The sequence below is a fragment of the Pogona vitticeps genome, chromosome 5, assembly GCF_051106095.1.
Source record: "Pogona vitticeps strain Pit_001003342236 chromosome 5, PviZW2.1, whole genome shotgun sequence".
In the NCBI taxonomy this organism is placed as follows: Eukaryota; Metazoa; Chordata; class Lepidosauria; order Squamata; family Agamidae; genus Pogona; species Pogona vitticeps.
In genome coordinates, this window is record NC_135787.1 from 44278884 (window position 1) to 44306172 (window position 27289).

The 27289-nt window shown below is 36.9% G+C and overlaps 1 protein-coding gene across 4 annotated transcripts in view; it reads right to left on the reverse strand.

The window, feature by feature from the left end:
* Nucleotides 1-27289, reverse strand: part of LRBA (LPS responsive beige-like anchor protein) — a 456729-nt gene that overhangs the window by 337162 nt on the left and 92278 nt on the right. For all 4 annotated transcript variants that reach the window (XM_078394767.1, XM_078394766.1, XM_078394768.1 and 1 more), the window contains exons 22-29: nt 25672-26676; nt 24327-24496; nt 22941-23094; nt 20747-20927; nt 19356-19486; nt 18827-18934; nt 17372-17519; nt 15062-15500 (exon numbers count right to left, since the gene is read on the reverse strand). In XM_078394767.1, the coding sequence (XP_078250893.1) occupies nt 15062-15500; nt 17372-17519; nt 18827-18934; nt 19356-19486; nt 20747-20927; nt 22941-23094; nt 24327-24496; nt 25672-26676 (2336 nt within the window). The remainder of the gene's footprint in view (nt 1-15061; nt 15501-17371; nt 17520-18826; nt 18935-19355; nt 19487-20746; nt 20928-22940; nt 23095-24326; nt 24497-25671; nt 26677-27289) is intronic.

The window sequence follows — 27289 nt, forward strand, 5'->3', positions numbered from 1 at the left end:
ATCACACTTAGCAGAAAATCCCAAAGGTGACATGAGAGCTATTTTATCAGGAATCTCAGGGTTTATTCTTTTACCCATCTTCATCAACACATTAAGATATATGATTCAAAGACATGAAATAGGGATAGAAAACAACTCTGTTTCTCAGTTTGTTTGTTTTTTAATTTAGATTCAGTTGTTCAAGTAGCTCCAGGCCACTGTGAATTGGGCAATGGCTACCAAAACTTACAATGGATCCAGATAAGCTCAAGGTTTAAATTATTTGCCATGTATGTAACCTCACAGAATCCCTCTTCCTAAAGGTGAAGTACAGAGCCTAGGTGTTACTATAGTTTCCTGGTACAAACCATGAGAACATATCTTTCATTTATTGCACTGGATATGCCATCAGAAGCTTTTTTCTAAATGATACCCTGTATCATTTAAGAATTTCCTCAAATACACTGAGGTAGACAAAGATTAAGTATAGTAGTATGCTTGGGTGGCCATTTTGTGGTGCTCAATGGGGACCTGGTCTATCTAAAGAAGGCAGACTGGACCTAGTCTACCCACATGACACTGAAGGTAGACCAGACCTCTGGAAATCCTGCCAGAAGGCACAGTGTTAAACTGTCTTCTTAGCATGGATTCAGTCAACACTTCATTTTAAAGGAATGCATCCTGAGCACTAAGTGGGGTGTTACTGTAAGTTGTTCTTAACTTGCACTGAAATTAATGTGATTTAGATGGTGTTGATGTTGTGTGTGTTTAGTCGTTTAGTCGTGAATGTATAAATTCACAATAACTTTGTCTACATCCAATTAATTCTAAATCATTCTGGAAATCATTCTCTTCATTTTGACTGTAACTACATCAGTTCAATGTAATCCAAAGCCACAAACCTATATATATTTAATTGGGAGTATATTACATTGAGCTCAGTGGGGCTTACCTTTCTGAGCAGATACAAAACTGCTATATAAGCAACCACAATAATTTAATGCATACTTATTGCTCAGCTTGTAAAAGTGTAGGAAATTAAAACAGATTAAGTCATATATGTCACGCTTCTTAGATGTCCATATCTTTAAAAGGGAATTTAAAAAGGGCTAAAAATAGGAAGTTAAAAATAGCAGAATTAACCAGCAAAACAAGTCTTAGACTGAAGATTAGAGCTGTTTTACTTATTTTTTAAAAAAAATGTTTTTCCTTAAACTACAACATAAACAAAATACATAAATCAAAATACAAATTGACTGTGTTCCCCACCACCATAGTCGGGACCTCTTGCAATAATCCTCTTCTTCCTCTATCTTTATTCTTCTTCTTCCTTTATTGTCCTCTTCTCCAGAACTGCATTGATGCTTGATTTGGAGCTTTCCCTTTTCATCTTGCTAACACATATTCAAGAAATCCTCCCCATATATCATAGAAATTATTCTTTTTAATCTCTCCTTTCTTAACCTTTAAGTTACAAGTTAACTTATCATTTATAGCAACGACCCATATTTCATTATACCATTCTTCCATTCAAAATTCAGACTTTGATTTCCAATTCCTAGCTATTATTAATCTGGCTGCTGTTAATAAATTGGTAATCAATTCTCTAGTCATCTTATCATATTTCACATTCTCAAATATTGATAACAGAGCTATCTCAGGATTAAATTCTATATCTTTTTCACATATGTCATTTAGTTCTTTAAAGATTAGTTTCCAACATCTTTGTACTTTTTCGCATTCCCACCACATATGAAAGTATGTACCAATTTCTTACTCACATTTACAACAGACATTCAGATAACTAGTGTTAATTTTATTCAATTTTGTTGGTGTCAAATACCATCTTAAACCCAATGTGAAAAAAATGTTCTCTTATTCTAACCGACATAAATCGTAAAACCCTCATTTTCCACATCTTCCTTCATTCTTTATCATTTATTCTTTTTCCTAAGCCTTGTTCCCACACTAACTTCAATACTTCTTTCTCAGTCTCTTCTTCTTCTAGATCAAGCAGGAATCTATAAATTTTACTCACTGCACCCTTCACTGAATCGGTCATCTGAAGATCATCATAATATAAATTGTTCATACTTCATATATTCTCTACCTTTATTATACTTCTTTACCCATTCATTAGTCCATCTTTCTAACTGCATATAATTCAACCATGATATATTCTTATTTTGAAGGATTTGTTTCATTTGATCTTTCGATCTCATTTTATACAACCAATCTTTTAATCTAATCACTTTTTTCTTTAAATAATTCTGCATAAAGCTTCATATTGGCAGGAAAATTCTATATTTCAGTCACTAATCCTAATGGAGAGTTAAATGGACATAAATTCTTTCTATACTTGTACCAGACATTTAAATAGTCTTTTAAAATGGGTTATTAATGTTGTTTATTTTATATTTCTTAATCATACCAAATAAATGTTTTTCAATACCCACCTGTACTTCTGATGATTCCGTTTTCCACCAAATTAACCCTTATGGGTTATATATAATTTCCCCAATGAACCTCAACTGATTAGCCAAATAATAATTTTTTATATTTGGTATGCCTATAACTCCTTTTTTTGTTGTTTTATACCAATACTTTTTATTTATTCTGGCTCTCTTCCCTTCATTACAGAATCATTCCTTGCCAAAATTTAAAATCATCTTCCGTTAACTGTACTGGTAACATTCTAAATAAAAAATTAACTTTTGGTAAAATCTTCATTTTTATCAGTGTGATCCTTCCATACCAAGAAAGTTTTAAATTAGTATATTCCTGTAGTTTCTTTTTAATAACTCCTTTTAATTTAGTATAATTATGATCCTTTATTTTGAGTATCTTTTACTATATCTATAACTAAATATTTAACCAATTTAAAGCAAAGCAAAGCGTGCTGCTTATATACCGCCCCATAGCGCTTCAAGCACTCTCTGGGCGGTTTACAATTTAATTATGCAGGCTACACATTGCCCCCCCAGCGAGCTGGGTACTCATTTTACCGACCTCGGAAGAATAGAAGGCTGAGTCAACCTTGAGCCAGCTACCTGGGATTTGAACCCCAGGTTGTGAGCACAGTTTTAGCTGCAGTACAGCGATTTAACCACTGGTGGGGCCTAGGGGTGGGACTTCCTGCTTTAAAAGAGCGTGTCGTAGGACCCTGGGCCTTTCTCCCTAGGAAGCTGGGCTGAGGGATGGAGGTATGTCTACAATTTTTTTTGTGTTCTAGTTTATTAAGATTAAACAACATTATTTCAGATTTTTGCAAATTTACACGTAATCCAGTTATTTTTCTAAATGAATTTTAATTCTATCTATAGTTTCTAATGGATTTTTCACTGTCAATAAGGAATCATCAGCAAATAAATTAATCTTTATTTTACTATTTTCACCCATACCTTCAATTAAATCGTCATTCCTTATTGTATTTGCTCAATAATCAAACAAAACAGAACTGGAGAAAGAAGGCAACCTTGTCTGGTGCCTCAGCCTAGAGTTATCTGTTCTGTCATCCCATCATTAACAATTACTACAGAAGTCTATTACCCCCTTAAATTTCTTTCCAAAACCCCAACCCTTCAAAAAGGATCGTTAATGCTGGCCATTCTTCACAAATGCCTTAAAAATATCTAATGATAAAATACCTGTCTTTGATTTATCTTTTCTATATTATATATAATATTCAAATCCCTCCTAGTTAAATTTTCCATTTCTCTTCCCTTTAAAAACCCATTTTGATCCTCTTTAATATATTTTGTAATAAACTTATTCATTCTATTTGCCAAGATTGCAGTAAATATCTTTGCATCTTGATTTAATAATGAAATAGGTCTATATGAACTTGGGTCTGTCAAATCAAGAATCTGGTATTTTCTCTCCTTCAAATATTCCATTATAAAGTATTTTTAACTTGGGGATCAGTATTGATTTAAAAGCTTTATAATATTCTGATCCCATTCCATCAAAGCCTAAAATTTTACCATTTTTTAGTTTGTTATTAACCTCTGTAATTTCATTCTTTATCTCTTTTTCTAATTCTCCTTTATCATTCTCTAATAGTTTATTCTTTACATTTTCTTTAATATAATTTTCTATATCTTCTTTTGATGTACAGTCATGCCCCGCTCAATGATTACCCCGTATAATGATGAATCTGCTTCACAATGATGTTTTTGCGATTGCAAAACGATGTTTTAATAGTTTTTTTCACTTTGCGGCGATCGGTTCCCTGCTTCGGGAACCGATTCTTCGCATTACGACGATCAAAACAGCTGATTGTTGGGTTTTCAAAATGGCCACCGGCTGCTCAAAATGGTTCCCTGCTGTTTTTAGGAGGCATTTTTCGCAAGACAGGCACTGGAAAATGGCCGCCGTATGGAGGATCTTTGCTGGACGATTAGGTATTTCGCCCATTGGAACGCATTAACCAGTTTTTAATGCATTTCAATGGGTTTATTTTGTTTGACGACGTTTTCGCTCTACAGCGATGTCGCTGGAACGAATTAACATCATCAAGCAAGGCACCACTGTCCTATTACCTTTATATGAATTTTGGTAAAATTCTTGTAATAACATTAATTTTTCCTTCATTAGGCTACAATTCTTTCCTATTTTGTATCTGATCACTCCAATTGTGTTTTTTGATCTTTTAGTTTGAGCTACCCTAGCTAGAAGCTTTGAGTTTTTATTACTATATTTGAAAAAATTCCTCTTCAAGTATATCAAATCCCTCTGGGCCTTTTCTAACTCTATGCTTTCTAGCTCTCTCCTTTTAGCCTGAATCTCTAATAATTTCTTGTTATCTCTATCTATAAAATATTTACTTTCTAAATCTTTTAATGATTCTTCTATTTTTTTTATATTTTCTTCTCTCCGTTTTTTTATTCTACATGATTCTTTTATGGCAATTCCTCTCATAACATAGTGTCATAGTGTCCCATAAAACTCCTATTTTACTCCCACCTGCTTCATTTATTGACCATATTTCCATCCATTATTTCTTAGCTCTATCCATTACATCTGTATACTGAAAAATATTGGAATCTGTTCTCCACCTAGCTTCTCTGTAATCTTTCTTAACTTTCATCTCCATCATCATCAACACATGATCCATTATTTTTATCACATTAATATTTGTATTTACTACTTTAGAAATTAAATTTTTAGATATAAACATAAAATCTATTCTTGAATAACTATTATGTGCAGAGGAATTATACGTAAACCTTCTTTTATCTCCAGAGCTGTTCTACTCCTGATTATGCTTGCATGCAGCAGGGCAATGTGATGCAGACATATTACTAACTCCTAAATGAGTTCAGGTTGTCAAACTGAACACTGTCTTCCTGAAGGGATGATGGCACTACATGAAACACGCAAGAAGGACACACCTTTAATCAGATCACACAGAAAACAGTTTGGAGAGATAAAACACAGCCAGATTTATACATATATGTACATGGTTTTTTTTTTGTTCCCTCAAAGAGTTTCTGTAAAGGAATAAGGCTGGCCAGGTTTTCCTTCACCACGGCAGGTTTTCTCACCTTCCAATCTAGATTGGAGGAGCAAACAGACACAGCAGAAGTAATTCCTTCCACCAACAGACACAGCTGGGTTTTTGTCTCTCTTCCCCTAGGCAAATACAACCAATCTTATGCAAACTGAACTGCACTTGGACAGTCTTACTTGCCCAATACCTTTTCCTATACAAACATTATTTCCTATCACCTTGGAAGACTCCAACCTTGTAACCTCTTTGCAAGATAATAAATTGTTTTCCTGTCAATACAATACAATTGTTGTAAGCCACCCAGAGACCTCTGGGTAGAGTGGGTGGCATATAAGTTAAACAAACAAACAAACAAATAAATAAAATAAACAAGGTGACCATGTATTTCCGTAATTGTCGTCTATAGACCCACCTTGTTGAGCCACCCTGTTGTAAAATTCCATCCTTTCTGTGATTCCCACTCTGATAAAGTTTTAGATTCCTCTGTAACCCCATCCCTTCTGCCAATAGGTCATGAACTACCCGTTTCTCCATTTCTCCTCTCATTCCCTTGTGTAACCAGTGTTATAAAAGTCCTGGTCTTCCTGTGCATGGCCCGGTTGTTCCACGGTTGTGCCTACACTTGGAGGCATGATTTCTGTCACACTTTTTATTTAGCTAAATAAAAACAGCAACCATTTGAACTCTCTCTCTCTCATCAGGATTTATTGATTTTGACTTGGAAAGTCAATTGATTTTGACTTGGAAAGTCTAGGGGCTAGCCCAGATTCAACATTCCAGTGACCAAAGGATTATGGTGACCCAGTTTAACAAATTCATAAACTACAGTGGTGCCTCGCTTAACGAGCGCACCGTTTAACGAAGAATCCGCATAGTGACCCGTTTTTTGGGGTCGCTAATGCGATCGCATTGCAATGTTTAGATAAGCTAAACATCACATTGCGATCATTTCTGCACCCGGAGGCCATTTTGGGAACAGCTGATCGGCGGTTCCAAAATGGCCGCCAGGTGCAGAAAATGGCCACCCGCACCATTTTCACGCCCTGCCCTCACTTACCGAGGGTGCGAAAATGGCGACGCTATGGAGAAACTTCGCAGAATGGTGAGTTTAAGAGACATAGGAACGCATTAAATTAAGTTTAATGCGTTTCTATGGTGTTTTCCGTTCCATACAGCGATGTTTCCCCATAGCGATGGTTAATCCGGAATGGATTAACCTCGCTATGCGGGGCACCACTGTATTAAATAACCAAAAGTCTTCCAGTACATATATAAGAAAATTAGTTCAACTACGAACACATGTGATTATTTCACAGTAATTACCAGAGTGTGCCTCTTGCTGATGATTTTTTTTGCAAGGTAATGGTTTGGGACAAATCACTGCAAACATTTTATAAAAACATTTAAAATAAGAGTGCACTTCTGTCATCCTAGCTTTCAGAGTATAAACTACATCAATAATAAGAAGGTCCCTCAATTTATCCTTTCCACTTCTTACGAATATACTGAATAAGAAGAGGGCTAAGGAAACGGACCTCATTTTATGCAGTACAATACACGTAGCTTAGTGTAGTGCCACCACTATTAAAATGTCAAACTGAAGTAAAAATTACTCTTGGCAAAAATTATTTTATACATCTGTCAGGACAGAAACTCATGCTGATACTTTTTAACATTCCATTTTCCCAAGTAATATAAGGTTCCAGGAAAGGTTTTGGAAAAGATAGCCACGTTAGTTTGTTTTAGCACAAAAAGGTAAAAAGGAGGGGGTGGGGCAGGGCAGAAAGCAAACGACAAAATATTGTGGCAGGTTTATTTCAATATGAGGTTTTGTGGACCCACATCCACTTCCTCAGACACATGAAATGCATACCGTATTTTTGGCACCATAAGAGGCCCCTTTTCCCACAAAACAGGGGGGTGGAAAGTCTGTGCATCTTATGGAGCGAAGAAAACAGATTATATTTTCCTGTTTTCTTCTCCTTTAAAATTGGTGCGTCTTATGGAAAGGTGCGTCTTATGGAGCGAAAAATACGGTATATTTAATCTGCTACCAATCTGAAACAAATTTCCCTCTTTCATTTTGTTATACAAATAATGACTAGCACTGGTTAGATAAAACATTATATGGAGGAGAGACAAAGGAGACTTTGCCCTGCCCTTGACTTCTACATATTCTAGGCCTCTTGAACTATTTGCATAGAGTCTCTGTCAAGAAGCCTCTGATCACCATACAGAAGTGGCACCAATAAACACAACCCCACTTATTTTCTTTAGATACTGGTTGTATACAGTGATGCACTGTGTACTATAGAAAATACAGGAGACTTGTGAAATTTCAGTAGCATTCACATGTTAATGAACATGCAAATTGACCAGTTGGGGGATAAGGACAGGACAGGTAGTGTCAGTCACAGAGCAATAATCCCAAAAGTTGTTCTTGCCATTTGGAAATCCTTTACCTACATTTCCTTTGAATGGCCAAACTAAGGTTCAAACTGAAATCTGTAAGGATTATGGAAGAAGAGGCCTGCAGTTGCAGTGTTAAATGCACCACTTACAAGTGAGTAAAGCCTAACTTGATACAGGACTGTGCTGCTTAATTACTGACAGAGGAAGATAAATAGTCTGACAATGCAGGGAACAGAAACTAACCAATCAGACCAGGTTAAAGTAGAGTGCTGAGGAAATAGTGAGAATCAAGGACATGAAAACTGAAAAGTATATGACACATACAAGATGAATGTATACAGAATGAAACAGGGACAACTGCTCATGGAATAAGATAAGAGTTTGAAGATTTCTTCCCCTTACTGATGAATGATGAAACAGGGTAGGGGGAACATTTTTTAGTATAAGCATCCAGTTTCCCAACGAGTCAAATGCAATCTGAAACAGCATCTTATGAACCAAATGCAGGAGGTCTGAAACAGCCCTGAGGGTGCAAGAGAAAGCTGGACACAAAAGCTACAGAAGGGGGGGGAAAGATCTACATTGCCAGGAACTGGACCAGCATGGGGTAACATTTAAAGGGCCCCGATTTTGACCTTTTACCTTCCTCTTAACAGTTCTTGCAGATGTTACAACTTTCTGCATCTGATAGTTGCCTGCAAACAATAAAAGCACCCAGCAAATGTCGGCACATATGTGTATGAATGTACACACACATGTACAGATGTGCACACAGAGAGAGAGAGAGAGTCCTCCCTGGAGAGAATATTTCAGGTGAAGTCTGGCCCACTTGAAACTATAAGGTCAAATCAGAGAATAAGTGTAACATCAAAGATTTGAGAGAAATCAGTTGAGATATGCTGATTTTTTTTACCCACCAATTTATAAATAGTTAGAATGTCTTTGGGTGGAGGTCTCTAAGAACAGTTTAATACTTAAAATAAGTTAACACACATTCTAATCTATTCTAACTATTAGTAACTCATGTATGTTATGTAGGAGAACAGTGGCTTTAAACTATTTCCATTTACTTGACAGTTTTTCTCCTGCTGAAAGGAGAAAGGACTAGAATGTCCAGGTCACAATTCATTGGGTTTTTAGCATTTCACAAAGACTGCTAACAGGCCTAACTCCTTTCAAAGTGAAATGTGCATTTACTATATGAATTAATCCCTATTCTCAAACTGAATTTTAAAATCTGGCAATGTGTCTTCAAAAGTAGTTTATTAGTGTAACTTCCTCTCATTTGTTTGAAAGGTTTAAAAATGTATGACTGTATTGTGATTGACTGTGATTGTGACTGGGAAGAGGATATTGTTGTTGTTGTTATAGATGGGATTGTCTGTTATTCTCCATGCTAAACATAGTAACAAATGGGTTCAATTTCTTTAACAAAAACACTTCATCAGGACTGTTAAACTGGCAGCATCTTCACAATAACAAAAAATATTTTTTGTTCTTAAAAGGTTACAGAGGACAAATACTGCAAATAGACTGCTAATTCAGTGTCTCTATTGGGTTAATGAAAAGAGTCAGGCCAGGCCTTGAACTTTTATCAAGATAAATCCCTGGCACCCACTAATCACCAGATTGGATCTGCACATAAGATAAAAGGGTAATTTTTGGCATGGGAATGAGCACACACACCTTGTTGTTTGCAAGAACCCACAACCTAGCAGTCTTTCAGCAAGGTTTCACTCACATAGCTGTTACTGTATACTCTCCAGCTATGGCTGGAAAGTTGATAATCCTTAAGATATGAGGAGAGTTTTGATTTCTGACACAACATTCCTGAGATAAATGCAGGATCAGAGAAATGCTTTGAAATTCCCAGAGATACTTTGCTGTAAAACTGCTACATGGGGAAAAAAAACTTTTAACAAGGTGTCTTCACCCTGCTACCCCCCAAAAATGAAAAACATTAACTCACTGGGCTTTGTGTTTTGCACCAGACAATACATTAAATATAAACCAGACACACTAAGTTCTACAGAGCATCCTGAGGTCTGCTTGTCCAAAGTTTCCCACTGTAATGTTAGCATCTTGGTTTGTCCCTGGAGATGAAAAACTCTCTTTGAGTGTAGCTCCAGTTTCCTGAATAAGAGGTCATAACCTATTCCACGCATCCTCACCCCAAGCCTGCAATCAACTTTTACATGCCATCTGAAAGAAAATACTTTTTTCCACCATACTGTAAAATGTAAAGGCTAAGCCACTTTAAAATGTATTTTATAAACTGTTCATTTTTAGCTTTTTATATATTTTTTAATGCAGGAAATTCTGTATGCAATAACATCTTTGAGTTCATGTGTGAGTGCCTTCTGTACTCTACCTATCATCTGAGGATTTGCAGCCTAGTAAGTATCAGATACACACTACAAGAGAAGTGGTTAATGTACTGCAATATTAAAATTAATATTAACTAGAATTTGTCTGAACAGAAAAAATACAGAACTGAAATGTTTAATTTTTACCTATTTTATAAGCATTTATATATCCGTTAATGAGATTTGAAAACCGATACTTTACATTTTCTGTTCTCCAGTCAGTGACTACAGCTGGTCTATGGTATGTTAGATTTTGCAAGTAACTGAATTCCAGCATGTAGAATACATTGTTTAGGAAAGGGGTGTGAATATTGGGAAGTGAGTATTGGAAGTGTTGACTACAGGTATACATTAGCCATAAAGTACAAAGCTACTGCACTGGGTTGGAAAAATATGTATGAGAGTGGCCTGGAGATGCGAGATGCGTTTTACTGGCTTACTATTATACAATAATAGAACCACACTATTTTATTTGATATTTCGTTTTGCTCCAAATTTCTCCTTCCACAAATTGAAAAATGCCATCTATTCACAGAAGATTGTGGATTAGTGGATTTTAATTGTCAGAACAAGGGCAGAAGCCATTTCACCAATTTTGCCCTCCCACAGTAGCTCCTGAAAGTCTGTTCTGGGCATCACAGGAGCCTTTGGGAGATGTTCCCGGTGGCCTAAAGGAAAATGGAGGATCGGAATTCAACCTCATTTCTCATCAGCCCAAACATCTCAAAGAGAACTCCACTTGGACAATAAAAATAACTCTGGATACAACACAACTGAGAAAAAGAGATGCCTTGCTTGCTTTAAAAAAAAACCTGAAAGCTCTAAAACACATTATACTTTACACTCACTCCTAAAAAGGGAAAACATTAACACCTTGACATACCTTCACGAAAGTTTTTGTGACAACTGTATAATGACACAAGAAAAACAGTCACAATTTATCTTTTGTGAGTTCACAAAGCAAATAATAATAATAATAATTAAATCCTGTGGGTTGTACTCAAAGCTTTGAAATATCACTATGTGAACAACAGTTCATAGAAACCATAACCCAACAGGACAAATGGGCATTGCTGGTTATGAGATTCTGAGAGTTGTATTCAATTTTTCCCAGGCGACACATTGCTACCAGATCCAGGATAAACTCTGGTGACACTGAAGGCCAAAACCTGTCCAAGTCCAGTTAAAAGAGGGAAATCTACTGTTACTAAATTTGCGTGTCCTTGCAGTGTTTTCCTATGTACCATACAATGTTCCAGTTTTACACTACTCAGTGTTTTAGCCCTGACAGAAAGATGTGGAGTTTAGCTATAAACCTTCTTCAGAGGCAGCCTCGTGTGTCTCCACATCTGAGGCAGCTAAAAAATAAGCTCAGCATCCCTATTGGTTTTTGTTCGTAATATAGAAAACAGACCAATATTTCATTATAATTTCTAATTCTATGATATCAATTCCCAGGAATACAAATGTTACAAATACATCCTGAAAAACAGACAGAGGCTGATCTCCTTTTCTTGATCAACAATGTGGGGCTTTCAGAAAAAGGTGGATTTTGTCATGGTGCTGTCAGCAACTCCTGGGAACAGCTCCCGGGAAAAGCTGGAACCGCCCGGTTTGGGGTGTCCTTGAGAAATGGGGGATCGAAGGGGCAACTAGGAGAAATCTCCCTGAAGCATGGTGAGCAGTGGAGCTGAGGGAAGCTGGGCAGCAACCTGGTGTTTCTTCCCTCTGAAGAGATCACCGTGAGCACAGATCAGGCAGGAGCCATTTTGGGCACGCAGCTGTGAGTAACCCACCCACCCTGGAGGAGAGGAGAACAAGTACAGCATTGAAAGTACACAACAAAAAAGTAAGTTGAAGCCTTTGATTTATGAATCGCCCCATTAAGCGGAAAAAGAAAATCAGAGTGAAAATATTTGGCCAAAAGAAGGCAAGGAGCCGCGAGCTGCCTTACCAGTCTGCTTCCTCAAAAGTGAAACTGACTCTTAAACAGCAGGCTGTTCAAGGCCAAAAGTGAGTGAGTGAGATGGGGGGAAATCTTTTCTTTCTGGAAAAAAATCCCAGAGTGAATAACAGTGAAAGGGACTTAAAGCTTTTAGAAACAAGGAAATCAGATCGAGAAACAGAGACTGGAATCCTGTGATAGCTGTTTAGCTTGGACTTTCTCCCTAGACTGTGTGGGATTCTGATACTAGAATTCTGTTAGGTTTCTGGAGAAGGAGGAATGAGCTTTTAGAAGCAAGGAAACCAGACTGAGAAACATGACATCGCGGTACCAGACTTCGACTGTGGAGCTAGGAAAACCAGGACTAAAGTTCTTGATTGAATCTTTGGATTAATGGAAGGAACATATGACAGATTACAAGGACACCTACTGGAGAGACTGAAACCCTGTGATTGCTGTTTAGCTTGGACTTTTTCGTGGAGTGCGTGGGACTCTGATAATAGAAATTTGTTAGGTTTCTGGAGAAGGAGGAATATCTTTACCATGGTTGTATTTTAAACTGCTGGGCTAAAAGTTCATTTACATACTATAACATCTGTGTAAAGATTGGAGGAAGATCCTAGGGGAGGTTTTTGATTGTGGTTTGTTGATAAAATAATGGAAACTTCTGAAAGAGTAGGTAGTATATTTGAAGGCTGGTCACTTTGGTGAAGGATATAGTATTATTTACACAAACCCCACTCACTGAAAAGATCAAAATGGCCTCCAAAAAAACTAAAGCACCAAATGCTGGAGACCTTTCTTGCCCAGTCTCAAAGTTTGGGAAAATTAGTGGCACAAAAATCAGAGAAAGAATGGCAGACTACCATGCAAAATATAACAGCAGGATTTCAGAAAGTAAATGAACGTCTTAGCCAAATAGTAGATCAGATGAAAGAGATGACATTAGATGTCAAACAACAGTTAACTGAAACTCCACTAACCCCAGACTTCAGGAGTTAACCTCGAGGCAAAATCCGGAGCCAGAGTCCCAGAGGCGCTTAATGTCGTTCTGGCAACTCCTGCAACATCACTGGAACAAGTTGTATTGGCTTTTGCCTTTCCATTGAACTATTTCAGTGATGTGGAGAGGGGGGATTTCCTGCTTGGGTAACAGCCTATCCTCCATATTATTTTACCCAGGCTTCGTGATCTGGAGAGGACACTCCAGCTTCGCATACAGTGCTGAAGTCCTCCATACAGAGCACATTACCATAGTCTCTCGAGACTGAAGGCCTATGAACCCCAGAATTGCTTCTATTAAGTATGATACCAGGCAATATAGATGAGATAAAGAGTTATCTAGTGATCTATATAGCTACTACAGTCAGAAAGCTTTATGCTAAAAATCGGAAGAAAGCAGAGATACCGAAACAAGAGGAACTTACTGAGAAGATATGGGAAGCGGCAGAAATGGACATTCTTTCAAACGTGTTGAAAGACTGTACAATTCAAAAGGAAACTGAACAATGGAACTTATTATACAAATACCTTCAGTCTCCAGATAGTGTTGGAATAACATAGATTTAAACAAAGATATAACTGCAAATTGAAAGCTGGAGGGTAATCAAATTGTAAAAAAGTGGAAAGTTGATTTGTTATCATAACATGAATAGATTGGATGATTGTATACTTTGTGTTCTCCTACCCCCCCAACCCTTTTACTTTCCCCCTACTTTCCCCCTACTTCCTTTTACCCGTTGTATTTCTCACCTTATTCTTAGTTGATAATAAATAAATAAAAGAGTTAAAAAAAACACAATGTGGGGCTTTCAAACTTTTACTTTAATCTCCTGAGCTCAGCATTTTACAATCGCTGATAAAGTTCACGTGCTTTTTGCAACAAGACAGTGCTAATCCTCAGCCCTTCACACAGTAAGCTAACCTTCATGTTATTTCTGAAGTGAATGACAATATGGCAATGCACAAATTTATTTACTTTTAAGTCAAAAAGAAAAATATAATTCCTATATTAAATTTATTTATTCAATACTGGACAACATCTTGTTGGTGTTGAATAATTTGCTGTGAACACTTGTAACCTAATTGATGAGGTGTTGGGGTGCATCTTGATTGTGCAATCAGGGCCAAAACTGGACTTGTGACCAAGATCCACCCTGACATCCATTCAAGCAGATGTAGATAAACTGCAGCAAGTTACACAAACCTTATACAAGTACCAGGAAGATTCTGGCCATTGATTTTCATAAAATTTTGTGTGTATAATTTATTATAATGTCAAGGGCAAACAATCAGAAATTCCCAGTGATTTATAATTTAATTAAAATAATTTTGAAAGGTTTTTTTTTCCATTTTGGGTACCAAAGTCAATTAAACTGCAATGTGCATTCTATCCAGTGGATTTAAAAAATATTTTGAAACACTAGATACTTAAGATACTTTTTTTGATCTATGCATTTATTTTCAACAATGAGAGTTGTAATTTTATACTTGGACTTACTATTAAGTGCATTGGACTTGATGGCCTTATAGGCCCCTTCCAACTTCACTTTTCTATGATTCTATGAAAATATTAGAAATAAACTGTAAATCAATCCCCAACAAAAATGCCTGAAATGTTATTTTAGTTAGAATCCACTATAAAGCTAGATGCATAATTTTAGCATAATAGTATACACAAGTCTGCAGGGATTCCAAAACTATTCCTTTACAATCCTTTATTTGCTGAAAAGTGCTGTGTTTTGGTTAACAGGAGGAATATATATGCTGCCGCCACCTTAGATTCTTTTAAAAAATTAACTACACATAATTTAATATTAAAATAGGTCAGTATTTAATACTCCTTACCTGTCAAAGGACCGAAACTGTACTGGCTGTTCAGCTGCACTGTCTCCAAGGGCTCCAAGAAAAGTTGGCAGAAGAATACCAGGATCCACCACAGCGCCATCTGCAGGTGTGCTGACCAAGCTTCTTAAAATATCCTTAACATTTACATTTTTTGCAGTTTGTACAGAGGATGCAGTTTTGTTGTCCACCTCACTCTGTGCTTCACCTCTGCTCTCCTGAGATCTACTGACCTCTGAAGATAGGGTAGACAATACTTCACTGATTGCATCTGGGCCTACACTCACAGAATGTGTTTCTGCTTCTGTGCCAGCCTCAGAATTGTGCCCTAATTCAGAATGTCCTTCCTCTTCAATACCAGAATCTCTTCTTTGTACAGACACGACACCTTCTGACTCATTAGATGCAGAAACTGAACTGGCAATAGCTGCAGGAGGGCTTTCTGTGAAAGATACACAAGACATGTCAGCGTTAGAAATGTCCTTTAAAAGAGCTCAAAGAGATGCATTATTTTATTAATGTATCACTTTTTTAAAAAAGAACACATTTATCAACAGATGATAATTTACAATGATGACATAAAATACAGGTGGTAGCTGGGATATTATAAGGTCTCACTAGAGATGGGTGCAAACTAGAAAATCAGTAGCTTGTGATAGTTTGTGGCTAACCACGAACCACCACAAACCCAAAAAGAAGAAGAAACATTTCGCAGCTCATTTTTTCAGTTCGTGTCTGGAGGGAGGCTATCTGCTCCTGCCACCTCCATATCCCCGAACTGGAGTTGAAATGAACTATGAATCCGCCCCCGTTTGTCAGGGTTTTATTTTTATTTTATTTTTATTTTTTGGTTCATGGTTCATTTTGTGCCCAAAAAGTTATCACTTTAGTTACGAAGAGTAGATTAAACTATGACTGCCATCATATTTATTCAAATTCATTGAGACTTAAGCTATGTTTGTTTGTTTATTTATTTATGCCTCATGTTTATCCATAAAAAGGACTGAAAGTGGCACACACCATTAAAACACAATATTTAAAAGCTAAAAACTATAAAATTTTACAAAGAATCAAATACTACACTAAAAATGGTAATAAAAATCAACACCAAAAATAGGCTCAGGGCAACAAGGCAGTTTGCATACTTACTGTTATTAGATTTAATATTGCCTTTTAATGATGTAAGTTGCCTCTTTACTTATTGTTCTTAGCTTTAAATATCGTCTTTTAATGATGTTAACCACCACTGTATTCTCATTGTTTTCTACTCTAAATATTGTCTTTCACTGTTGTAAGCCTCCTTTTGTTCTTTTTAAAGAGAAAGGTGGGGTAAAAAAATACTTCAAATAATTAAATAAAAACCTTTCCCAGGCAGCTAATCAATATCATTGAGAATGGATGGTATGTCATGCCAGGAAAGGTACATGTGTCAGAAGAGCTGACATAAGCCTTTTTAAAATCTTTTCTCAATTTCTCTCTCTCTCTCTCTTTTGTCCCAGCACACTTCAATGGCTGGGGAAAAAAATCATTTGTTTGGACAAGTTTCACTGTAATTTTTTTCTCTCTAAAGAACAGTGCAGTTCTTCAGGTGTCACGCACTATGCTCCGTGATACTGCAACAAGGCATAACTCTAGGGCCTGAAACAGCCCATCCTACTAAATGAAACTTGAATATTACTCTACCATGCAGCTCCATATGCAATTTTCAATTGATAAGCATTTTGTTAATATTCTTCTGCATTTTCCCCAAATTTGAATTTTGCTGAAGTGGATCATATAAGTAACACTGAGCTGTAGTTCTTGAAACCCTTTTGAAAGTTTCTTCACATATTCAGCTACACACAAGGAAAGCCAAGAAAACTATTAAAAATTAATGTTCTGGGCAGAAAGCAGAAGCAACTTTGAAAAACAAATTCTGTGTGATTGCTCTTAAGTGTCCCTCAGGACTACTAAACTAACAGAGTATTTAAAAGAAGTAATTAGAAAAGGTTTCAAACATCTATTTTCAAAACTGTTAAGAGTAAGTCTAAGAAATGTTTGAACCATCCTTTTAAAAAAGCACAAACTTCATGATGTGTCCTATGAATCTATTAGACTGCAGGGTTTTCATCAAGAGTCATATCATAGAACTACACATACAGATCAAAAACATGTACAGGTATATGTATTATTTTCAATAAAATCAATGTGGAAACTAAAAACCTGCAATATCTACACAACTTAATATATATTCAGCCATTAAATGCCACTGTGTTCAGTAGGGCTAACTCCCAGGCAACAATGCAAAAAATCCAATTAATATAAGTCACTGACCTGTTATTGATGCCTTGAGAGACTGAATAGACTGAGTCTGCTTCCTTTCATCCTGAGGTTCCAGAATATCTCTATATTTTGATACCATGAGGACAGAGATGAAATATACTACAGCCAAGGCCAAGAACTGTGCCTGTTTGCTATCCTCCTGTTAAAAACAACACTACAAATTAACATGCCACAAGCTGACTTATTCAAGTCAATCATTAAAAACAGTATGGCCCATTGTAGATTACTTCTAGGAATCCATACTGAAGAGTCATAGAACTTTTCATTACTGGTACTCAAACTTGGCCTACATATGCTGGGGGCAGAATACTATTGTGAACTCATGCTGATGGATGTGTAAGTATGTCAATCACAGTCATGAATTTTCACTGATTAACAAGTTATCGCTCTCATTCTTAGCTACATATCAGTGGTGTGAGTTGGTGCGCACAGCTAGGAATGTGAGAGCAACTTGCTAATTAGCAGTAATTCACCAATTCAAATTGTATAATTACACTTACATCAGTGTAAATCCACAATAGGATGCTGGTTAGTGAATGATGTAAAAAAAATCTTATACCACTTCAGACCACATTTGGTTAATAAGGGATTTGGAATCATTCCAATTTTATTTGGCCAAAAGCTCCCGGAAGACAGTACTGTGTATCTATAGCTTGACCCATTGGGTGGGTGCCCCATGGAATACTGTATCTCATTTTATTCCCTATGATTTTTAACAGCAATAAGAAATTGTTCAGTCAATCAGCATTTTGGAGCCAAAACTCATTATTATACACAGTTGATACCTATTTCAACCTCTCTCTCTAAACACCAAAGGTCCTTGTTGCAGAATCTAAATTCAAGGGTGGGTAATGACTTTATTAGACCTCCAAAATCAAACAAAGGGGTTCTAGCTTTTGAATTCTGCTGGACTCGTTAGTAGGCTGGGTGTTACAGAGTTGTGGAAGAATTAAGTCTCTCACATCTAGGCCAAATAGAATGGCCAGGCTCTATCATTTAAAGTAAGTTCAAAAAATGAAACTGCAGCTTTGCAGATTCAGTTTGGGATGGCAACTTTCTGGTTTCACCCCAGGCTGTGTAGATTTTAATACCCTTTCCAGTCTTGATAGACAAGGACCAGATGAAGGTCTATTTCCTCTTGTAGGAACTTGTGAGATGATCATCAAAAGCTGTTCTGTGCCCTATAACTTAGAGACCATTGATAAATTTCTGTCCCAAGTATCGGGGTGGGACAATGTTATAAAACTGAAACCATCTGCAAGGACAACACTTTACGAGAATGTTGAACTTTTCATCCTGACCCCAAATCTGGGATCTGCTATTCTCACACGGTTTTATGATTCTACAGATGCTGCATTAGACTTTGACAACATGGCAAACTGTGTAAAGACAATGCTAGCTCAGAAAATAAGCAAAGCAATAAAAGGGGGAAATCTGGTAACTCACAATATCTCTAAAGACCACCGCACGAAGCCGGTTAATGTCCATATCCTGCAGAAGTCTGTCGATATCTCTTATGGGAGAAATTCCTCCAGTCACAATATCAACTGGGCTCTGATCAGAATAAAACAATATTTGAACCATGTTATTTTGTTAAAAAATTGTATGAATGGAAATAAAGTTATTACAACATTCTCAGTATTACAACAGCAGTAACGTAGGGAACATCGTTGCTTCAGATAAATTATTTTTCCTGCAGATATTAAAAGTATCTCTACCATCAAAAAACCCCAAGAAATTTAATGCGTTTAGGATATATACAGGATTCTTCTCTCTCTCCTTCCCCCAAAATGGCAGCATTCATAAGATGTACTATTAAGTACACAAGTTAGAAAAAACTGCTTATGGTTTTCAAATGCCAGATTTTTTCTGTCCAGTCACTGAACTACTATAAATAAAGCTCCAGAGGCTTATCCATCAGGTCAAAGATAACATTATCAACATCTGCCTGCATTTAATGTCAGAAGATACTTGCCTTTGCTCCAGACCTTCCAGCTGCTATCAGGCTTTGTACTGTTTTCTGACACTTAACATTTTCTCCACTAGACTTCATTAGTGCCTGCTGCTGCTGGCACTCCAAACAATTTCTGACTGCCACTGCGCACACTAAAATAAAAAGATATAAAACACATTTGAAAATATGGAGCACTGCTAAACGTGCATGTCTACTGCAGCAAAGACACAAATTACAGATTTTCCAATAAAACTAATCCAAGTGGAAGGGGTTATCTCTCATAATAAATACTTATGACTTTTCGAAAGGATAACTTGGGAGATCTCTTCAAATTTTTTCACGACGCTATGCTAAGGAATCGATGCAGGTGTACTAACACTCTTAGCTATACAATGAGATCATATTTTCCTATTTTAAGGCAAGGGCATAACTCTGAAATGCAAAAGTAGATGTAACAGTATGAAAATTAGGATTATGTTCATGTTACACAGAAAATATATTCCAATTTGATACACAGACTGCATATATTTAAAGTTGGTATCTTCAGCACAAGCAAATTCTAAAATATATCTTTACTTCAGAAAAAAGGAATTGTTTAAAGCCTGTTTATAATACAGATTACTATTTCAAACACATACCACACTGTGACTCTATTGATTCTTCATCATCTTATTACTAAAAACAATAGCAATGATTAATATTTATGCTGAATCTTTCAAATATTATTTTATTTTCTATACGGAAACCACTTTCAACCTAGATGCAAAATTCAGAATAAAACAAAAACAAAAGAAAACAAATTCAAATTTAAATCAACAGTAAAATCAAGAAGCTTAACCCCATCAGCTAGGCAGCTTAAAAAATAATATATTCTTGTTCAAATAAAAGGCTTTGAACCAGCACTGAAGAGAATACCATCCCCTTTACATATCACGGCACATCTTTTACAGAATACACTCTGAGGAACTCCTTCTCTGATGCTCTTAATCCATGAAAACACTCCTTTAGCTGTTTCAACTCCTATCTGTTCAAGGCTTCAAAATGTGAAATATTCAAGAGATGTACTAAAATGATATCAACCAATCCTTATCATGGCGTTCTAAGACAGTGGCATACTAACTCCAGCCTATGGCAAGTACATCTCTGAGACTGACAGAATAATGATACACCTAGGGAACATCAGAAAGTGTTGAGATCTGGTGGGAACTTCCCAGGTTGTACTTGAAGTTATTATTACCCTGAACAAAAAGTAAGCATTCAGGATTTATAGTAACCTTAGAAATGTTCAATTGTACTTCGTACCACATATGACTGTATATTTTGTCCCTCTGCTAAACATATTGGATGGATTCTTATAACAAAAATCATAACTCATGAAAATAGGTTTTAACGATAGACCACTTTTTGCTTACCAAGTCGAAGACACTGTCGTAATATTCCACCTGATGACATATTCTTCTCTGACTCTATTTCTGTAAATCCAAGGGAACTTGCAAATATTAATACATCTACAAGGCTAATTAATCTCTGGAGGAATGCTACAGAAGCTTCAATTGACAATCCTTGAGTTGGCTCAATATTTTCCAGTTCATGCTATAAAACAAAATGATGAAAACACCTTTCATTTATTTCCCACTAATTAATTTTCATAATCTGATAGTGTTTATTTAGTATTTGGTATATGCATTCTAGGTATAGCTTCTTAAAATTTCTCAGAGGAACAGCCATGTTGCATCCAAAGAAGTGGGGACTCTTTATGAAAACTTACATCAAATGTAACTAGTGTAACATTTGTTTTTTACTTTTTTCATGTCACTTGACCATGAACCTAATATGATGCAGACTACAAGAATGGAAATTTCTAATATACAATAGGCTTGTATGTAAATACTCCTCATCAGTGACCCCCACAGAAGCAAGGAGGATGGATTTTGTTAAATGGTAAAACAGATTATTTCCTACTCTGAACAAGTTTAAAGACTCTAGGCTTTTTTCATGACAACTAGGGGATAGTAACATTTATAAGCTCATTTGAACAGTGGAAAGGTTACACTTGGTATACAGTGGCTAAAATCCTGTTCATAGTCTATGCTAAATTTTAACATTTTTGTTTGATAAATAAAATACCCTTGCTGCAATTTGGGCAAGGGAGTGCTCTTTGCACATATACACATGTGTCCATAAGAATCATAGCGGGTTACTTCGTTCACTGGAGAGGAAGGGTCAGAAAGCTGTGATTTGGATTACACTATCAACAGGCTTTCAGCCAGTGGGAGCACAAGTTCCAACAAAATTACCATACTCACTATTGAGTATATGGAGAAAATATACAATTACACAGGGCATTCTTTTCTCTGAGGGTATTTTCAGGCACAAGAGCAGTATATTATTAAATATAATTAATAAAATGCCTGTATCTCCATGGTTTGCAGTGAAGGGAAGGAAATAGTAACTAGAGAGTCTCTGTGCCACAAAGCAAAAAGCTCACAACAATTTATCATATCCAAGCCAGGAGAACATAAATTTAAGATGTCTTAAACATGCAGAGAATAAGAAGGAAAAGAGAGCTAGCATATAGATTGGGAGTAGAGATGGGGGGGGTATTCGTACACAAATACAAATATCCCTGGTGCAGCTGGACCTAATGAGGGGCTGGCCTGTCTGCTCATGAGTCTGGCGGCAGAATTCCTGCTCAACCAGGCCACTCCAGGAAGTGGGAGGGAGGATGAGTCTCCCAGCATGGCTGCTGAGTCGCTAGTCAAGCAGGAAGAGAGCGAAGCTCCCGGAGCGACTGGAAGGATGAGCGAGGCTGCTGCCGCAATCCAGACACGTCACTAGATGAGCTGGCCACAGGGGCCAGCCCCTCGTTAAGTCCAGCTGTGTGGGGGTATGCATATACGAATACCCCCATCTCTAATCGGGAGTCAAATAGGCTATAATTACTTTAACTTGAAGCATCCATTCCCTTCAGGTGGTAAAATCCTATGCCACACGCTGGCCCTTGCTGGAGTTCCCAAACCACTATGGACCCCTAAAGAAGATTCACCACAAGATAATAAGGAAGAGATGGAATGGCTCAAACCATTTTTACCTAAACCAAAGTTCTTTCCCAAAGAAAAAAATAGTAGCTAATACACAAAAAGGAAAAGAGTGACTATGAGCAAAATGGACAAAGCGACCATCACTGTAAATCTAGTGGCACAGCCAAAAACTCCTGCCTGGCTCTGGCTTTAAAGTGACTAGAGAGAGAAAGTCTGAGACTAACAAGCTGCATCACTAACATGCAAATTGGTGTGGGCCACTTCTAGCATAATGGGGAAAGGATGCATGTTAGTGAAGCTAGAATTGGACCAGAATGATAAAGACACATCCTCTCAAGAATATAAACTTGGCTCAGTTACAAATAAGGACACAGTAAACTCAAGCTCATATTACTCAGGTTATTGCTGCTACTCCTCAGACCAACTTCTTTTCCTTTTCTCCTACCATAGACATTAACAAATCCACAGGCACATTAGAGTCAATTTGAGTTCACTCTAATGTGAAGCACATGGAGAGGCACCGTTCTGTAAAGCACCTTTCTGCATTAGAAATTGAATTTCTTACCGTTGCAGATGTAGCAGCAGAAAGCAAAGGTAATATGCCACCACAAGCCATAATCATATTATCCAGCACTTGGGAGATGAGATGAATTGTGTTATGTACAAAGATAACATTGTCACTGCTATTCACGAAGTCCATCACTGTCTTGGTAGAATGGCTAGTACAAAACAAAAACAATATAAATAATTTAGGAACTAGGTAAACTTGGTTGCATTTTTAGGAAGTACTGTATTTATTTATTTTCACACTATTTTGTTATATCAGCCAAATCTCTCTCCTGCAACCAAGAACCACACAACAGCACCCTAAACTGTCAATGCACCTTGATTTTGACCTGAAAGTGCCCTTTCCTTATGCTTCTAATCTTCTCCAGAACACAGACGGGCAACTATGTCTAACTGTGTGGTGAATAATTATATATTATTATGAAGTCTGATTATCTACTGTGGCAAAAGACACTGTATAAATCATGGATGTAAGTTTCCCTCGAGATATAAACTAGATCTGAACTCAAGTCTCTTAAGATCTAGTCTTACACAAAGCTTACAAACTTCCCCTTCTAAGCAAAAGGATTTTAAAAGAAATAAAACATAAAGAAGCTTAATTCCAGTTCCACCACATTTGCTTCCTTCCATAGCCTGGGCCTCCGTTATGGCATCTGTAGCAGGGATTTAGAATTCACAGTCTTGTATTTTATCATGTGCGGCTTATATTTAAACAATAGAACAACAACATCAAATTAATTTAATAGCTCTTTCTTCTCTTAGAGTCTGTTCAGCAAAATAAAATAGTTTTTAATATTGTGTTATAATTCTAGTCCGTACACCAGTATAAAAATTTGATGTATGCATCAAATGTGAACACATATAAAAGATTCATTATTCCTAATAATGTTGCATACATTGACAAATGAATCCATGCTATTAAGTACTTTGGCTGAAATCCTGTTGCTTGGCATAGCAAGACTTAACTAGAGTAGGCCTACTGAATCAACAGAATTTACAGAGGAGTTCACTCACTACGGAACAGGATTTCAGTCTTTCGAATTGAAAAAATTTTTGGAAAGCTCACTAGAACCATTTAGAATCATGTGAACATAGAAGGAAAGGTCTATCAAGTACCACTGAAGATTTGGCTTCTTTTCTTTCGTTCTAAACAACTTCTGATCTCTTCTGCAGTGACAGCAAGGCTCATTTAAACTGGGGGAGAGGGGATGAAGCTGAGAAGCAGCAAAATATCATGGAAGCCGAAAAGAAAAGAAAAGAAAAGAAAAGAAAGAAAAGAAAGAAAAGAAAGAAAGAAAGAGGATGTGGTTCTGCTACTGATAAACTTGGTGGAAGGGAGTTCAATTTTTATCCAAAATAACCCAGGTTTCATAAAATACATTACCTTCTCCACATTTGTACATCTGTTTCAATTGAAAAGAGCAGGTCAGTGAGTAACCGCTGGTGCATTGGTGACCACCGGAATTCAGGAATACGAAACATGGTAGACCTAGAATCTCTTCTTTGTCCATCTGACATAGCTCCTGTTGTACTTTGATCTTGTTGTCTAGACGTCTTCAGAAACAAAACAAACATTATAAAAAAGTATAGTCAGGAGAAATAGACACATCTGAGGAAACATATAGGATAGTTTGTAATACTTAAAATGACTAATTCTAGAAAAAGTAAAGTATGAGGACAACATGTAAGATGTTAAACATTGCAACTAATTATACAAGTTACCTACACTACAGAGCAACTGTACCACTATTTCTGCCAGCCAAGATACACATAAGCAGCAGTTCAACCTTACCAAATAGGGTGTATATACTGCTGCTGACCATGCTCTCCCTCCTTTGAGGAAGTATGGTGTATGATGACGGTTATCCATTGGCAGGAATGTCTGCAGAAGGGAAGCACTTAGGTACATCACTGTTGAACCATTAAATTGTTTAGCATCACTAATCTGGATGCCATAGGGTAATGAGCTACATAACTGATACACATCTTGTTAATTTTAGTTTTAATATATTGAAAGAACATGGTTATATGGATACTTTACACTTTATATTCAATTTGTTGATATTTGCAATCAATCATCTAAGTTCTACACATCTTTTAGATCAACTCTTTTGAAATCAGTGATGAAGCTCACGTGAAATGAGGCTTTTTAAAATACAGTGGTGCCCCGTATAGCGAGGTTAATCCGTTCCGGATTAACCTTCACTATACGAAAACATCGCTGTGCGGGTAAGGAAAGCCTATTGGAACGCATTAAACTTAGTTTAATGCGTTCCAATAAGCTTCGAAACTTACCCCTCCAGCGATGTTTTCGCGTCCGGCAGCCATTTTGGAGCCGCCGATCAGCTGATCGGCAGCTCCAAAATGGCCGCGGATGGCCCGAAATGCCCCCCCCGCAGCGTTTTCGCGACCTCCGTAAGCAAGGGGAGGGCGCGAAAACACTGATAGGGGCCATTTCGGGTCATGCGGCCGCCATTTTGGAGCCGCCGATCAGCTGTTCGGTGGCTCCAAAATGGCCGCCGGACGCCCCAATCGTCGCAAAGCGAGTGCGGCGATTGGGGCTGATCCATATAGCGATCCCCAAAAAGGGATCGCTATACGGATTCTTTGTTAAACGGTGCGCTCGTTAAGCGAGGCACCACTGTAAATTCATAAACGATCTTATTTTTTTTTAAATCCAGCTAAGCTTTTTAAATTAACTGAAGTAACATCAGTGGTATAAAACCTACCTCAGGAATTGACCGAAGGGGCTGACTGACTTCCAGACTTGTACTGGACTTTAACTCCAGTCTTTCAGTATCTGATGCAACACTGGAAACATCAAGTTTTGCTATTTTCTTGTCTGAAACCACCAATGTTTCTGAAGCATGTGGTTGCATATTATTTACAGTTGTTTTGGTTTGAGGATGGTCAGTATTTTCTTCATCTATCTTCTCCACAGCATTTGAAATTGGTTGAGTTCTTCCATCGTTTATTTCAGAAACACTGATCTCTGGCAACGAATCTGGTTCTTGTTCTGTTTCCACAGATGCCTCATTACCTTTGGATTCTAAAGCTACAGAAACAGGTTCTTCTGATGTACTAGTATTCTGTGTTATTGCTAATGTCCCCTGACCTTCTCCCATGGAATGGTCTTCACCAGGTTTAGGAGCACATTCCTCTGAGGTAAAGGGTAGATTGCTCTCCTCTTTTAAATCAACAAAATCTTCCTCTTCCTCCTCCAGTTCTGGGGTCAGCTTTCCTAACATCTCTGGGCTTTCAAGCACCTCTCCCTTAGCATTTTCTAAAGGTAACCGTGCATTAGTGATAGTGACCATTTCATTCTCATTATCTGTTTCAACTGTTCCAGAAGTGCCTTCTGAGCCCTGTTTTATCATTTCAACCTGATGTTCTAAGCAAGGAGCTTTATTAAAATCAGGGGTTTTCTGATCATTTTCCATTTCAGTTCGTTTCTCTTCATTCAATTCTGAATTAGTTTTAGTTGATTCTTCAAAATTGGATAATCTGTCTTTATCTGTCAAAGTACCATTCTTGATATTACCATTTCCAACATCATTTGCAGAAATATCAACTTCTTTTATTTCTAGATGTGGATGTCTTGCTGTAACATCAGTATCTTTACTAGTCCCTGAGATAGTTCTAAGCAGTGTTGATGGACCAGCACCACACCCCTCTTTTTGCTGATATTCTGTAAACATCTGTGAAAGCCTTTCTTTGTGCATTTCATAAGATACCTTTAAGGAGAACAATTTCAGTTTAGTAATTAGAGTTTAGAATAAGAATATCCTATAAATTTCATCATTCACACTTAATTAAATTAATAGGTGAAAGTCTGCAGAGCTATCTTTCATATATGCCATTATCCTTTTGTGCCACAAGATTATTTGTGGCACGTAGTTTAGGGTTGACAGAATTCCTAAACACTATCTGATCACTTGAATGCTAGATTTTGTAAGAACAGAAACCTCCACTATTATTGGCATTTTGCTACCAAAATGCCATTTAATCTAGATCTCATGGCTAAAACTTGTTTTGATTTTGAAGACAGCATTGCAGAATCAATTCAAGTTCTATCAAGCTATTCAAATTGCACAGTTACTATCAAACTGAGTTAGAAACCAATTCCATCTCTACTAACTTGACCACCATATACATGTTCAATGTAACGGGAAATTAATCAAATATCTGCCACTATTAAACCAGTATTAGACCAAAAGGTATATGAAAATACATATCACCTCTGTCTGAAGAAAATATTCCTAAAGTCAAGATTCACTCATTGTTATCCACTTATTTAGCTCTATACAGATAACTATGCTGAATATTAAAGTAACTCAAACAGGAAAA